At 42.4% G+C, this 16,322-nt stretch overlaps 1 protein-coding gene across 2 annotated transcripts in view; it reads right to left on the bottom strand.

Annotated features, from left to right (window-relative positions):
• Positions 1-3,030: 3,030 nt before the first annotated feature.
• Positions 3,031-16,322, bottom strand: part of CHRNA7 (cholinergic receptor nicotinic alpha 7 subunit) — a 145,032-nt gene continuing 131,740 nt past the window's right edge. For both annotated transcript variants that reach the window (XM_030814382.1, XM_030814383.1), the window contains one exon: positions 3,031-8,093. In XM_030814382.1, the coding sequence (XP_030670242.1) occupies positions 7,575-8,093 (519 nt within the window). In that variant the 3' untranslated portion in view covers positions 3,031-7,574. The remainder of the gene's footprint in view (positions 8,094-16,322) is intronic.

The raw sequence follows: 16,322 nt of genomic DNA, 5'->3' as shown, positions 1-16,322 counted from the left end.
GCTGTTCCACCAAATGACTGGACCTAAGAAGGGGGTCGTGGGAACCTCCGATTTATAGCCAAGTTGGACAGAAGCTGTGGGTGACCTGCAGACCCTCCACTTACAAATGGCATCTGGAGCAGGGCAGTCCTGGGATCTGAGCCCCTCCCCTGTGGGGCTGGCGCTAACTCCAGTTAGTGTCAGAGTTGCGCTGAACTGTAGGACGCCCAGCTGGTGCTGGAGAATGGGTTGGTGTGGGGAAAACACCCCACACATGTGGAGACGGGAGGTGTTGCATGAGTGTAAGAATGAACGAGGGAGGCATCTCAGCATAAGAAATCAGTGGGGCTGATTTTAAAAGCAGACAAATGTGAATTCAAGGTAAGTATTGAAAATAGAATGAAAATCAGGTATTAATCATTAAACATCCTGTGGTAAATGGAAGGATGATGAAAGAGGAATGCTGCTGACAGGGAGCGAGGCCCCAGCCAGGCCAGTGAGCAAAGCCACGGGTGGAACTCCCAGACACCCGCCCAGGTCGTTCTCAGAGAGGGACCCATTCACAGGCACTGATCATACAAACCCCTCAGAAACACCTCAGCACATTACAAATATTAGAAATAGAACAAAAGGCATTTTGCTTAAAGCATAAGGTGATGTAACTAGAAATGAATTTTTAAGTTAAAAAATGTGGAAATTTTAAAACACTCGACAAAGCTCAGTTCGGGCTGGTCTGAGTGCAGTGGGGTGTACAAGGAATTGATTACAACAGTTACAGCTTTCTTTGCTCCTTTTCCATTTCCACTGCTGCTTCACTTGACTAGCCTTTATTAAAAAAGTCAGTTTGAAGAAGGTACAACAATTCAACTTATAGAATATCCAGAAAATACAAATGAAAACATTGCATATAAAGATGTATGGACTGCTGTTAAAGCTTTGATCGGAATAAAATGCAGAGCCGAAAATACTTATCTGATTAAATAAAAATAATTGGAAACACATGAATTAGGCATCTACTGAGTAACTTAGAAAAACAACAACAAAATAAAAGTAGAAGAGAACGGGCTGGGCGCGGTGGTGGCTCATGCTGGTAATCCCAGCACTTTGGGAGGCTGAGGCGGGTAGATCAACTGAGGTCAGGAGTTTGAGACCAGCCTGGCCAACACGGTGAAACCTCTACTAAAAATACAAAAAAAAAAAAAAATTAGCCAGGAGTGGTAGCGGGTGCCTGTAATCCCAGCTACTCAGGAGGCTAAGGCAGGAGAATTGCTTGAACTCGGGAGATAGAGGTTGCAGTGAGCCAAGATGACGCCATTGCCCTCCAGCCTGGGCAACAGTACGAGACTTCCTCTCAAAAAAAAAAAAAAAAAAAAAAAAGTAAAAGGATCATGGCTGAATCCTGAGGATATCTCATTTCATGTTAAGTGAAGTCAGTCAGTCACAAAAGGAAAAATACTATATGAATCCACTTGTATCAGGTACCTAGCCAAATTTATAAAGACCAAAAGGAGGCCAGGTGTGGTGGCTCATGCCTGTAATCCCAGCACTTTGGGAGGCAGAGGCAGGCAGATCACTTGAGGCCAGGAGTTCGAGGCCAGCCTGGCCAACATGGTGAAACCCCATCTCTACTAAAAATATAAAAAATTAGCTGGGATTGATGGTGCGCTCTGGTAATCCCAGCGACTCTGGAGGCCGAGGCACGAGAATCGCTTGAACCCAGGAGGCAGAGGTTGCAGTGAGCAGAGATTGCACCACTGCACTCTAGCCTGGGCGATAGAATGAGACTCTGTCTCAAAAAAAAGGAAAAAAAAAAGGACCAAAACAAGAATGGTTGATGTTTGATAGAGACAGGGTTTCAATTTGGGAAGATGAAAAGAGTTCTGGGAATATATGGTTGTGAAGATTGTACAACAAAGTGAATGTATTTAATGCCACTGAATGGTACACTTAAAACTGGTTAAAATGATAAATTTTACGTTACGTATATTTTACCAAAATTTTAAAATATACAATAATTTTTAAAAAGTAAAATAGAATGAAAATATTAAAAATAAAAGCAGAAAACTAAGAATTACAAAACATACCTGCAGAATTTGTTGATGGGAAGTATTAATCAGAAGGTGAACACACAGAACTCTAACACAGCAGCAGAGGAAATGGTAGGAAGGCCAGTGGCAGAAAAAAAGGAAATTTAGAAAGCAGTGCAAAATGTTACATGTGACGGTGGAGAGAAGACAAGAAAGAGCGTAGAACTGCAGCGCTGCAGAAAGGCGGCATTCCCGAAACGGACTGTGTGCAGACACAGGGGGCGTCTCGTCACAAAGAGTTTGAGAAAGATAGAATCTGTGGGCCACATCCCCAGGGGCAATAACTTCGTGACCCCTTCTCCAACTCAGGACAAGCTATGGCATTAGAAGGTCAAACGCATACGAAGTAAACAGTAATTAGAAAAGGAGCCATCCATGGTGAGGTCGGAAACACTTTGATGGATGGAAGGTCTAGGGAGGCTGGGAAGGGTTTGTGCCACATAAAAAATGAAGGAATGAGAAAAAGTTAAATTACATAAGAGTTCCTTCCTGAGGCGTGCACCTCCGGGGGCTCTGCTTAAATCTTCTGTCAGTCTTTTCTCCAACTCACTGGGGTCCCCGTGAGTGCAATGACCAGCTACATCTAACCCCCCCGTGCTGCCTTGACTAGTTTGTCCCACAGGCTTCCAGGGCCCAGGGGAAGAAGGGCTGAACAGTGTCTTGGGCCCAGCACTGGCTGGAGAAGCACCTGCAACAACTGTGGCTTGTGCTGTGCTGGCCCACTGCTGTCACCTGGGAGAGCTGGGTCAGCGCAGGGACCCCCAAGACCCTGCAGACAGGTCCTCAGAATGCAAAGTCTAAGGGTCCGATGTCTAAAAATATAAACCAATAAAACTCATGGCAAGCTAAATCAATAGGCACAGGAGAAAGGAGAAATGCACACAATTACAAATGGAAAAAGAAAAAACCACAAATACAGAGGAAAGAAAACACCTGAAGTGCCTATATTACAAAACTATGCAACTATGTTGAAAAGTGGATGGAATTAATTTTATTTTTAAAAATGTCATTAAAATGGACTCTAGAAGGGCTCGAGGACCTAACCTGCCTGATGAGCAAAATCCAGAAATATACCACAGCAGGCCCAGACAGCCCCAGCTAGTTCTTCTACACTTAAGCAGAAAATAATTCAAAACCAATAGATGGTTGTAGAATATAGAGGTTTTTGTTTTATAGTATTTCTTTAAGTCAGCATAAAGTTAAATCAAATCTGGACAAAAAACACATAAAAGGAAGCTGTAGAATGATGAATCTTAATTATAAATATTGATAACCAAAGTCATGATACTGATAAGTAAAGAACATCTCAGGAATACACTAATGATTTAGTCTTAAGTATTCTATTAATATAGTTAAACATACTACTAGAGCAAAGGAAAAGACCTTCTGATAATCCCTCTGGACACTGAGAAGACTTTGACAGAAATCTAACATCTACATTTTCCCCAGAGAGTCTTCATAGTTTGAGAACACACAGATACTTTTTTATTATGGCAAGGAAAATACATGTCTTCATACAAGTTAAACGTTGAGACATTAAAACGTCCCACTGATGTCACGAACAAGATAAGCATGCCACCTGAATCACTGTGACTCAACACTGATCTCAAATCAACTAGATACAAGAAAGAAATAAGAGACACATTGGAAAGAAGTCAAAAGTAAATCTTAGAAACAAGTAGGAATCACAATTTGTGGCTGATTATAACATTCATACATAAAAACCAACTACTTTCTTATACAATGGGATAAAATAGAAAATGAAGTGGAATAAATCATTCCATTGAAAATGATAGCCAAATGATAAAACATCTAGAAATAAACAACTATAAATTCAAAGCACCTTAGTGAACAAAATCATAAAACACTAAGTTACATAAAATTAAACACAAGATTTCATGCTTTTGAATAGGAAGACTCAATCTGTAAATTCATTGTGACTCTAATTGAAAAAAGATTCATATGAGAGAGATTCAGAGTTGAAGGGAGTGTTGACTTGAAAATACTGATATTAGTAGGAATAATGCTTTAGAAATTAAAGGCATTCATAGAGAGATAAATAGAACAGAAATAGAACCAAACACTTAAAGAAATTTAGTTTACAAATAAGGCTGCATTTTGAACAACTGGGGAAAACACTGCGACTGTATTTTCGAAATGCATTATTACATATTTATTGATACCACTGCCCACCATTTCAAGGAAAAAGTATGGATTTTTCCCTCATGTCCTGCAACAAATGAATTCCAGAGAGTCCGAAGATGTGCAGGTAAACCAATAAAACCATAAAGTTTCAGAAGAAAATGCGAGCAAGTTTATTTGTAATCTCAGAATGAGGAAGGCTTTTAAAAACTGGAAACAAATCCCACGATCGACAAAGAAAAATACTCACAAATTGACAACATAAAAATTTAAACTCTATGCCAATAAATAAGGAAATCAACAAGTAACATCGAAAGACAAATGATAAAAATATTTTAAAGACGTAAGACAAAAATGTCCCAAAGTGCATGAGCAAATTAATTAAGAAAAAGCCAAATAATGCAGTTAGGAACTGGGTAAAATATATAAATGTATCAAAATTAAAATTACAAAAAAAATTTTAAAAGATGTCCCATTTTATACACAAACCAAAATCAGAGTAATATTTGTAAATATTATGTTTCACCAATTATATTGGGAAAAACATTAAGTTTGAAAATACCCAGTGCTATTATAGAAAGCTGAGAAATTGGGCCTTTTATTGTACTCTTGATGGAGTTCATCCTTCAATCAGTTTCTAAAAGATAATCTGGCAATAGCTATCAAAATTTTAAATGTAACCTTAAACCCAGCAATTCCATTTCTAAGTTGGAATTTATACCGTTTCAGTCACAAAACTATGTCAAGATGTATGTACAAGTATGCCAATTATAGATTTGTATATAAAAACTGGAAATATCCATATATTCACCAATAAAAGGCTATTCAAATAAATGATAGTCCGCTGAGACAATGGAATGCTAAGCAGCTATGAGGGGGAATGAGGTAGATCTTTATATGTTATTATGGGACGACCTCTAAGACAAAACACCACGTGAAGAATGCAAGGTGCAGCGCCCTTCACAGAGCGTTAGTGCTGGAAAGGGAACGTCTCTCTCCATAACCCCCGTCCCTCCTTCTTTGGCCTCTTATCTTCTTTTCTTCCTTTCTAGAAATGCCCTTAGAAGCTCATTAGTGGTCCCCTCTGAGAGAGAAAACAGGCAGTATGGGAGGCTGTTGTTTTTAACCACTCAGACTTCTCTAACTATGTGCACATCTATTCCTTATTTTTACTTTATTAAAGGACAGAGTAGTTATTTGAGAGTCCAAAATATGCACAACTTCTGTTTGCATTTTATGTGTTCCTGTATAAAATACAAAACCAAAAAGGTTTCTTTTTAAAGCAAAAATGTGGGAGGGATCAATTTCGGGATAATGATAAGAAATGAAGCATTCCTTTTATATATCAAAACACTTCTACTTGTTTCTAAAGACACTGTAACAGAAAAAAAAATGAAAATCTTGTGCATGGTTCATCCATAGCATGTGGAAGGAGTGCCTGTTGAGGAATGATCCTGCTCCAAGCTGCCTGAGGCTGGAATGTCCTGACCCACCAAATTTCTCATAAGTGAGGTCTCTTCTCTTGTCACACACAAGGTACCTCACACTTAAACACACACACACACACCGAACACACGCAAGCTTCCATCTTCCTCCAGCGCAAACAAAGTCATGTGCATTACCCAGAAATGAGTAAGCCAGATGGCTGGAAAAGCACATACAATTTATTTAACTCTGAAAATCAAATCTTCCCTCATGATGTTCCCATCTCAGGGATTAGAAGCAAATTAAAAATCTCTAGGGGCTCAGAAGACTTCTACAATTTTGAGCTCTGAGCAGTTGTTGGATGACAAAATGGAACAGGAGTGGTCCTTCTTAGTGAATTACCCTCTGATCTCATTAAAGAATAAGAATGAGACCATCCTGGCTAACATGATGAAACCCTATCTCTACTAAAAATACAAAAAATTAGCCGGGCATGGTGGCGGGTGCCTGTATTCCCAGCTACTTGGGGGGAGGCTGAGGCAGGAGAATGGTGTGAACCCACGAGGTGGAGCTTGCAGTGAGCCGAGATTGCGCCACTGCACTCCAGCCTGGGCGATAATCTAAGGGAAGAGCTGTATCATCACTTAGGTTTAAAAATTAAAGTTTCTCTCGTTTTAAGTTGCCCATCTCCAGTGAATCCACCCAAGGACTTTGAGCCAGCTTTTGGGGCTGCAGCTGGGGTGGACGGGCTTGGAGCCGGCAGACTCCCAAAGGCCAGAACCCAGAATTGCTGGCTTGTCAGTCACTGAGGGTTGGCCAGCTCCTCCCTGCTGCCTGCCACTGGCCAGGTATCCAGAGAAGGGATGGGCCACACCATCCCCTCCCTGGCGCCTGCCATACTGGGGACCAGAAGAGTTCCCAGCCCCTACTTCCTGGCCCTGACACATGCAGAAAGGGCCTAGCAATATGTTCACTTCATGTTGTGCATTTGTATGGATGCACACATTTCTAAGACTAGTTAACTCCAGTGCATGTGAATCAGCTAACACATTATTTTTTTAAAGCCCGCATAAGTGGCTTCACTTAGCTTTAGCTATTCTTTTGGGCTGTTAATTCTAGTAGAACTCTTATTTGTCCTGTGGGTTCTGCAGAATAGAACAGATTTGCTCAACTCCTCAATGTCTGAGAGCAGCACCTAGGAGTTATCTGGGATCCACCAAAGACACTCTGTGGGGCCTGGCCCTTGTTCAGAATAAACAGAAACCTGTGTCCCTTTGATCTCCTTGACAGGGTAGGTTTGCAGAAGTCAGGCAGGCTGGTAAAAACATCCTTAGTAAGACCAACAGTCTGTCTTTTGTTTTCTGTTTTTTTAATGTAGAAACAGCATCAAGCTGCTTCTCTCTACCGTCTTTGATAGAAAAAAATAAAAAGCTGAATTGCAGAAAAGCTAACAGATAGGTTTTTAGTTTTAGTTTTTTGTTTTCCTTCCACCAGTCAATTATTGGAATGGATTTAGTGAGTCTGGTTTATTTTAGCTTCAATCTGGGTTTGTACACAAGCAAAAAGCAAATGTTGAATTTTCAGGTAGACCTTCATGCAGACATGCAAAACCAACTGTCCCGGCGGTGAGGAGCCACTGGGAGCTCTCCGAAGGGCTTTCCAGGCAGTGGGCTAATGGGCAAAATGACTTCTCAGTGGCCCTGCTGACCGACAGTACGGATGTGCCAAGGATATCTATCAGCCCGTCTGAGAGTATGAAACAAAGTGCTGAGATCCTACTACCTAAAGTAACAAAGAAACCGTAAGCAACACGACTGACAGCCAGAAGGGAACACTGGAGTTGTGGCGTTTAATGCTGTCCTGGATTAGCACCCCCAAATCTCGCCAAGCCAAAGGCCTTGCCCATCTGTGAGTTTTCCACATGTACAGAACCAGGCGTGGTTACGCAAAGTCTTTGGACACGGCCTCCACGAAGTTGGGAGCCGACATCAGGATGCCGATGGTGCAGATGATGGTGAAGACGGAGAAGGCCATGAGGCACAGGCGGTCCACCACGCAGGCGGCGAACTTCCACTCGCTGCAGACCGCCTCGCTTTCGTCCTGGCAGCGGAAGCGGTTGGCGATGTAGCGGACCTCCTCCAGGATCTTGGCCAGGTCCGGGTCCCCTTCGGGGGGCTGCCCACCGTGCAGGAGGTGCTCGTCGTGCGTGGGGGAGCAGGCCATGCGGCCACACACCACCCCGGAGTCGGGGGTCGGGGCGCAGTGCACGCCGTCCAGGCCGCGGAAGCCGATGTACAGCAGGTTCCCGTTGCTGGTGGGCGGCGGCGCCACGGCGCTCATCTCCACGCTGGCCAGGCTGCAGCGCCGCTGCTTGTGCTGGCAGGCCGGGCGCACCTTGTCCTCCCCGGGCCTCTTCATGCGCAGGAACCACGCGCACCAGTTCAGAAGGATGACTCTGGTCTGGGGAGACAACAGAACGTTAAGAGCAGCCCTGAGGCGGGCGTCGGCTGATCCCAACAGCAGTGAGATCCTACAATACAAACCCTATTCATTGGTCCTGGGGGTAGCAGGCTCCACTGCCTCCCGGATGATTTTAGCAGGCAAGTGGTGCTTGCGCATGACAAGCAGTTGAGTTCAACGTGAGGTGAGACTAAAACTGATGCACCCTGGGAACAAGCTAAATTGTTCTCCTGGGCAGGCACACTGCTATCTCAGGGAAGACAGCTTCGTGGAAGGGGAAGGTTATCTGAGCTGTGTAAAGAGGGAAAGTCAATTTCCCTCTCTGATCCTTCCTCATCTGTAACCCGGGGGACCTTCAGACCTAACTCTGGCTCCCACACTACCTGTTAGGTGCCCTGGAAGGCCACTGCAAATTCGCAAAGAGTGCCTGGGAGGTTGTACATTTTCAAATGCAATCCCAGGACATCCATGAGACACCAGGTGAACTTGAAGCTTGAAGCAGTTCAGGCTTCCAACATCAGATTACCACATCTCTTGTGATGATGTGACCACTTTGCAAAGCTGTTTTTCAAAGTACCCTGATAAAAAGCAAACACCAAGGAACTTCATGTGAAATAGAAACTAGGTTAGTGGTCTCCAATCTGATCCCAAGATTTGAGAGGTGGTGCTGTGCCCCATAGGTGTTACATTGTTAAGGCATAAATACGTATTAAAGTGTTTTGATCTATTTAAAAAGAGAGGCTTGGGTATTATTTCTTTTGGCCAGGGGCTCTGTGAAAAATTTCCTGAGATACTAACGTGCTACGAACCAAGGAAGTTTTGGAACCTCTAACCTAACTCAGTAGGCTTCAATGAAGACCGAATAAGATGATGTCTGGGAGAGTACTTTGAAAAGTTGAAGGCAGAAGTTGGCAAACTTTCTGTAAAGGGCCAGGCAACTACTCACTTCTGTTGATGTAGCATGTATTGAAGGCGTCAAATGCATGGGCATGTTTGCTAAAATAACTTATTTACAAAAACAGTTGGTGGACTGGATTTGGCCACCTAGGTCATAGTTTACTAACTTCTGGTCTAAAGTGTGTCCTAGAGTGCATGAAAGAAGCTGGAGAAAAATCACCATGGAGTTTAATCCTGGTTTTGCCTCTCATGGAAAGAAGAGAGACAACTAAAGCCTCAATCCAGGTAAAGAAGCATTCTTGCAAGTCCATCCATGTAAGTATGTGAAAAGTGGGCCCTTTCCCTGAAATTATCCAGATCCTGATTTCATTTACATTTTGTTTTATGATTTTGGGGAAATTCCATCAGTAACCTAGCAGGTTTATTTCCTATCTTTAGGAAATATACAGATAGTAAATTGTGCAGTTCGTATCTGCAGAGCTTTCATTCTTGGTCATCTTTTTATAACATCTTATCAAAGATAACTGCAACAAACAGGTCTGGGGACAAGAACAGGGAAGCATAAGACCAGTTTCATTGCAGCTATAAAAATAATCCTTTGTTTCCCATTGTACTTTGCAAGCAGGCGGCACTCTGCATGTCCTGGAAAGGTTGGGTCTGCTGACCTTGGAGGGTTTTTTATGATCAGTAAGGAGCAGGGACATATATGGCCCCCGGTGAAACCTTGGGTGAGCTGGGCCCTCCATACAAGGCTCATGAGACAAGTCATCTCACTTGGGCCTTTCAGGGTCCGGTGAAATGAGTGTAATCCCCCCACTTTACAGACCAACAAACTGAGGTTCAAAGAGGCTAATAAACTGGCCCAAGGACGTACAATGAATAAGTGGTTATGTCACTTCACATGTTTAGCCTTTCCCAGTATCATCTGTCAAAGGGTCTACAAGATTCTCTTCAAAACTTGCACAACCCCACCCCTCTGGGAAGGCACCAGAAAGCCTGAGCCAGCTCTCCTGGGAAGCTGCAGGGCACTGAGTGTGCCTGCATCCAGTGGCAGCAGTGCACATGGGGAGCGAGCAGCACCAGGCACTTCTCCCTCCATGGCAGGGTCTACACGTCCCCCAGTGCACATCTCAAGCTCATACGATACACACTGCCAAGTCCATTTTGAATTCCATGGCCTGAATCATTAACTTTCAAAGCCAAAGCATTTAAAAGATAAAATTATCCTCTTGGCACTTCTCAAACTGTGCTCTTGACCTCCTCTGTTAGGCTACAGTTTTGTTTCTGGCTGTGCAAATGTCACATAATGCCACTGCACCCGGCAGTATCTTCTTCATAGCAACAGATCATAATAAAAGTCCCTCGGAGGCTGTTTGTGTTTCAAATACACATGGAATGAAAGAAAAATGCAGTGTGCTATATAAAGCGAGAGAAATGCATAAGCTTCATCTTTCATTTGCAGCCAATTGGTTTTAATAAGCTTTTATGCTGAGAGGTGAATAATTAGCATATGTTCTTAATTAAGATTGTTCTAGAGGAGTAGAGTGCTCCAGGTCATTAAGAATGGTTTTGTGTCTCAATGTCTTAATTCTCTTATCCTCTCATCAGTCAAAATACTTACAAGAAATGAGAATAGGTGTTTAGATTTTTGTATTTGCATAAATAAATATTGGAAGGAAAAATAAGGAATTCATTAAAATGGTTATCAGTATTGATGGTAGACGCAGGGTAAAGGGGAAGGAATGGGATCAGGATTTCCTTATGTATAATTTTAATTTTGACTTTAGAAACAGGTAAATGTATTACCTGCTTCAAACTGATGGATGGATGGACAGAAAGAGCAGCAAACCAACAAGCCTGCAGCTCTCAGGCCTCCCACCTCTGGCCTTGCATTTTCTTAAGTGTGTCAGGGTTATAAGGAAATCAGACAAAAATACAGGTAAATGTGTGCAAATGTTCCCCCGTGTTTTAAGGGGGGCCCTTCACAAAATAAGCCTCAGGGAACGTAGTGATGTGGTCTGTGTGTGAGACGTCACCATGTAGGCTGAGCTGACATTACCCTTGTGTAATGAGCTACAAGTGAGTCTTTTTTTTTTTTTTTTTTTTTTTTAGAGATGAAGTTTTGCTCTGTCACCCAGGCTGGAAGGCAATGACACCATCATGGCTCACTGGAGCCTGGAGCTCCTAGGCTCACATGATCCTCCCACCTCAGCCTCCCAGGGAGCTGGGACTACAGGCACACACCAATATGGTGGGCTCACAAGTAAGTCTTTACTAAATAGTGTGTAAGGGGAATGGGTCATGTGGGTGAAACTCTGAGAAGAAACAGTAATTTTGTAAAGCATTTTTTTTTCTTTTTTTTATTATTATTATACTTTAAGTTCTAGGGTACATGTGCACAATGTGCAGGTTTGTTACATATGTATCTATGTGCCATGTTGGTGTGCTGCACCCATTAACTCATCATTTAGCATTAGGTATATCTCCTAATGCTGTCCCTCCCCCCTCCCCCCACCCCACAACAGTCCCCGGAGTGTGATGTTCCCCTTCCTGTGTCCATGTGTTCTCATTGTTCAATTCCCACCTATGAGTGAGAACATGCGGTGTTTGGTTTTTTGTCCTTGTGATAGTATACTGACAATGATGGTTTCCAGTTTCATCCATGTCCCTACAAAGGACATGAACTCATTATTTTTTATGGCTGCATAGTATTCCATGGTGTATATGTGCCACATTTTCTTAATCCAGTCTATCGTTGTTGGACATTTGGGTTGGTTCCAAGTCTTTGCTATTGTGAATAGTGCCGCAATAAACATACGTGTGCATGTGTCTTTATAGCAGCATGATTTATAGTCCTTTGGGTATATACCCAGTAATGGGATGGCTGGGTCAAATGGTATTTCTAGTTCTAGATCCCTGAGGAATCGCCACACTGACTTCCACAATGGTTGAACTAGTTTACAGTCCCACCAACAGTGTAAAAGTGTTCCTATTTCTCCACATCCTCTCCAGCACCTGTTGTTTCCTGACTTTTTAATGATGCCATTCTAACTGGTGTGAGATGGTATCTCATTGTGGTTTTGATTTGCATTTCTCTGATGGCCAGTGATGATGAGCATTTTTTCATGTGTTTTTTGGCTGCATAAATGTCTTCTTTTGAGAAGTGTCTGTTCATGTCCTTTGCCCACTTTTTGATGGGGTTGTTTGTTTTTTTCTTGTAAATTTGTTTGAGTTCATTGTAGATTCTGGATATTAGCCCTTTGTCAGATGAGTAGGTTGCAAAAATTTTCTCCCATTCTGTAGGTTGCCTGTTCACTCGGATGGTAGTTTCTTTTGCTGTGCAGAAGCTCTTTAGTTTAATTAGATCCCATTTGTCAATTTTGGCTTTTGTTGCCATTGCTTTTGGTGTTTTAGACATGAAGTCCTTCCCCATGCCTATGTCCTGAATGGTATTGCCTAGGTTTTCTTCTAGGGTTTTTATGGTTTTAGGTCTAACATTTAAGTCTTTAATCCATCTTGAATTAATTTTTGTATAAGGTGTAAGGAAGGGATCCAGTTTCAGCTTTCTACATATGGCTAGCCAGTTTTCCCAGCACCATTTATTAAATAGGGAATCCTTTTCCCATTGCTTGTTTTTGTCAGGTTTGTCAAAGACCAGATAGTTGTAGATATGTGGCATTATTTCTGAGGGCTCTGTTCTGTTCCATTGATCTATGTCTCTGTTGTGGTACCAGTACCATGCTGTTTTGGTTACTGTGGCCTTGTAGTATAGTTTGAAGTCAGGTAGTGTGATGCCTCCAGCTTTGTTCTTTTGGCTTAGGATTGACTGGGCGATGTGGGCTCTTTTTTGGTTCCATATGAACTTTAAAGTAGTTTTTTCCAATTCTGTGAATAAAGTAATTGGTAGCTTGATGGGGATGGCATTGAATCTATAAATTACCTTGGGCAGTATGGCCATTTTCACAATATTGATTCTTCCAACCCATGAGCATGGAATGTTCTTCCATTTGTTTGTATCCTCTTTTATTTCATTGAGCAGTGGTTTGTAGTTCTCCTTGAAGAGGTCCTTCACATCCCTTGTAACTTGGATTCCTAGGTATTTTATTCTTTTTGAAGCAATTGTGAATGGGAGTTCACTCATGATTTGGCTCTCTGTTTGTCTGTGATTGGTGTACAAGAATGCTTGTGATTTTTGTACATTGATTTTGTATCCTGAGACTTTGCTGAAGTTGCTTATCAGCTTAAGGAGATTTTGGGCTGAGACAATGGGGTTTTCTAGATATACAATCATATCATCTGCAAACAGGGACAATTTGACTTCGTCTTTTCCTAATTGAATACCCTTTATTTCCTTCTCCTGCCTGATTTCCCTGGCCAGAACTTCCAGCACTACGTTGAAGAGGAGTGGTGAGAGAGGGCATCCCTGTCTTGTGCCAGTTTTCAAAGGGAATGCTTCCAGTTTTTGCCCATTCAGTATGATATTGGCTGTGGGTTTGTCATAGATAGCTCTTATTATTTTGAGATACGTCTCATCAATACCTAATTTATTGAGAGTTTTTAGCATGAAGGTTGTTGAATTTTGTCAAAGGCCTTTTCTGCATCTATTGAGATAATCATGTGGTTTTTGTCTTTGGTTCTGTTTATATGCTGGATTACATTTATTGATTTGCATATGTTGAACCAGCCTTCCATCCCAGGGATGAAGCCCACTTGATCATGGTGGATAAGCTTTTTGATGTGCTGCTGGATTCAGTTTGCCAGTATTTTATTGAGGATTTTTGCATCAATGTTCATCAAGGATATTGGTCTGAAATTCTCTTTTTTGGTTGTGTCTCTGCCAGGCTTTGGTATCAGGATGATGCTGGCCTCATAAAATGTGTTAGGGAGGATTCCCTCTTTTTCTATTGATTGGAATAGTTTCAGAAGGAATGGTACCAGTTCCTCCTTGTACCTCTGGTAGAATTCGGCTGTGAATCCATCAGGTCCTGGACTCTTTTTGATTGGTAAGCTATTGATTATTGCCACAATTTCAAACCCTGTTATTGATCTATTCAGAAATTCAACTTCTTCCTGGTTTAGTCTTGGGAGGATGTATTTCTCGAGGAATTTATCTATTTCTTCTAGATTTTCTAGTTTATTTGCGTAGAGGTGTTGGTAGTATTCTCTGATGGTAGATTGTATTTCTGTGGGATCGGTGGTGACATCCCCTTTATCATTTTTTATTGCATCTATTTGCTTCTTCTCTCTTTTCTTTATTAATCTTGCTAGTGGTCTATCAATTTTGTTGATCTTTTCAAAAAACCAGCTCCTGGATTCATTAATTTTTTGAAGAGTTTTTTGTGTCTCTATTTCCTTCAGTTCTGCTCTGATTTTAGTTATTTCTTGCCTTCTGCTAGCTTTTGAATGTGTTTGCTCTTGCTTTTCTAGTTCTTTTAATTGTGATGTTAGGGTGTCAATTTTGGATCTTTCCTGCTTTCTCTTGTGGGCATTTAGTGCTATAAATTTCCCTCTACACACTGCTTTGAATGTATCCCAGAGATTCTGGTATGTTGTGTCTTTGTTCTCGTTGGTTTCAAAGAACATCTTTATTTCTGCCTTCATTTCGTTATGTACCCAGTAGTCATTCAGGAGCAGGTTGTTCAGTTTCCATGTAGTTGAGCGGTTTTGAGTGAGTTTCTTAATCCTGAGTTCTAGTTTGATTGCACTGTGGCCTGAGAGACAGTTTGTTATAATTTCTGTTCTTTTACATTTGCTGAGGAGAGCTTTACTTCCAACTATGTGGTCAATTTTGGAATAGGTGTGGTGTGGTGCTGAAAAAAATGTATATTCTGTTGATTTGGGGTGGAGAGTTCTGTAGATGTCTATTAGGTCCACTTTATGTAGAGCTGAGTTCAATTCCTGGGTATCCTTGTTAACTTTCTGTCTCGTTGATCTGCCTAATGTTGACAGTGGGGTGTTAAAATCTCCCGTTATTATTGTGTGGGAGTTTAAGTCTCTTTGTAGGTCACTCAGGACTTGCTTTATGAATCTGGGTGCTCCTGTGTTGGGTGCATATATATTTAGGATAGTTAGCTCTTCTTGTTGAATTGATCCCTTTACCATTATGTAATGGCTTTGTCTCTTTTGATCTTTGTTGGTTTAAAGTCTATTTTATCAGAGACTAGGATTGCAACCCCTGCCTTTTTTTGTTTTCCATTTGCTTGGTAGATCTTCCTCCATCCCTTTATTTTGAGGCTATGTGTGTCTCTGCACGTGAGATGGGCTTCCTGAATACAGCACACTGATGGGTCTTGACTCCTTATCCAATTTGCCAGTCTGTGTCTTCTTTTAATTGGAGAATTTAGCCCATTTACATTTAAAGTTAATATTGTTATGTGTGAATTTGATCCTGTCATTATGATGTTAGTTGGTTATTTTGCTCGTTAGTTGATGCAGTTTCTTCCTAGCCTCGATGGTCTTTACAATTTGGCATGTTTTTGCAGTGGCTGGTACTGGTTGTTTCTTGCAAGGCCGGTGGACCCCGCCCCGCCCCCTGGTGGGGATGGGGAAGGGGGGGCCGCCAGGGGCCTCCCATTTATTCTACACCTCTCATGTCTCTTCACCGTGCCAGACTTGAGTCAAGCTCAACAGGGTCTTCTTTCCCCACTGATTCCGCCAAGCCCGTTCCCTTGGCTGTGGTTTCGCTGGATAGTAGGTAGGGACAGTGGGAATCTCGTTCATCCATTCATGCGCGTCACTAGATGAGGAGGCATTTGGCTACCTTAACAGAGTCATAGTTACTCCCGCCGTTTACCCGCGCTTCATTGAATTTCTTCACTTTGACATTCAGAGCACTGGGCAGAAATCACATCGCGTCAACACCCGCCGGGGGCCTTCGCGATGCTTTGTTTTAATTAAACAGTCGGATTCCCCTGGTCCGCACCAGTTCTAAGTCGACTGCTAGGCGCTGGCTGAGGGGAGGCGCCGCGTGGAACCGCGGCCCTGGGGGGCGGACCCGGCGTGGGGGGACTGGCCCGCACCCTGCCGCCGCCGCCACGGCGAGGAGAGGGGAGAAGGGGTTTTTTTTTTTTTTTAATTTTATTTTATTATTATACTTTAAGTTTTAGGGTACATGTATTTTTTAAGTAGTCTTTGCTAAGTGAGCATTCAGGTAACTAAACTACTGCACAATGAATGCTTCAGGAGGCCCAGCAATCCCCTATTCCTGGAGGGTACCTGAGGGCATCTCACCCCCTACAGCTGCATTTAGCTTGTTGGTGATTCCTAGATTCCCTTCTGAACTGGGACACAAGTGCTCTCCAAAGACAGACAGCTTTTGGGATGTGAGGGCCT

The sequence above is a fragment of the Nomascus leucogenys genome, chromosome 6 (assembly GCF_006542625.1).
Source record: "Nomascus leucogenys isolate Asia chromosome 6, Asia_NLE_v1, whole genome shotgun sequence".
Classification (NCBI taxonomy): Eukaryota; Metazoa; Chordata; class Mammalia; order Primates; family Hylobatidae; genus Nomascus; species Nomascus leucogenys.
Note: the sequence above shows the minus strand (reverse complement) of the source record. Positions and strands in the feature narration are given on the sequence as shown.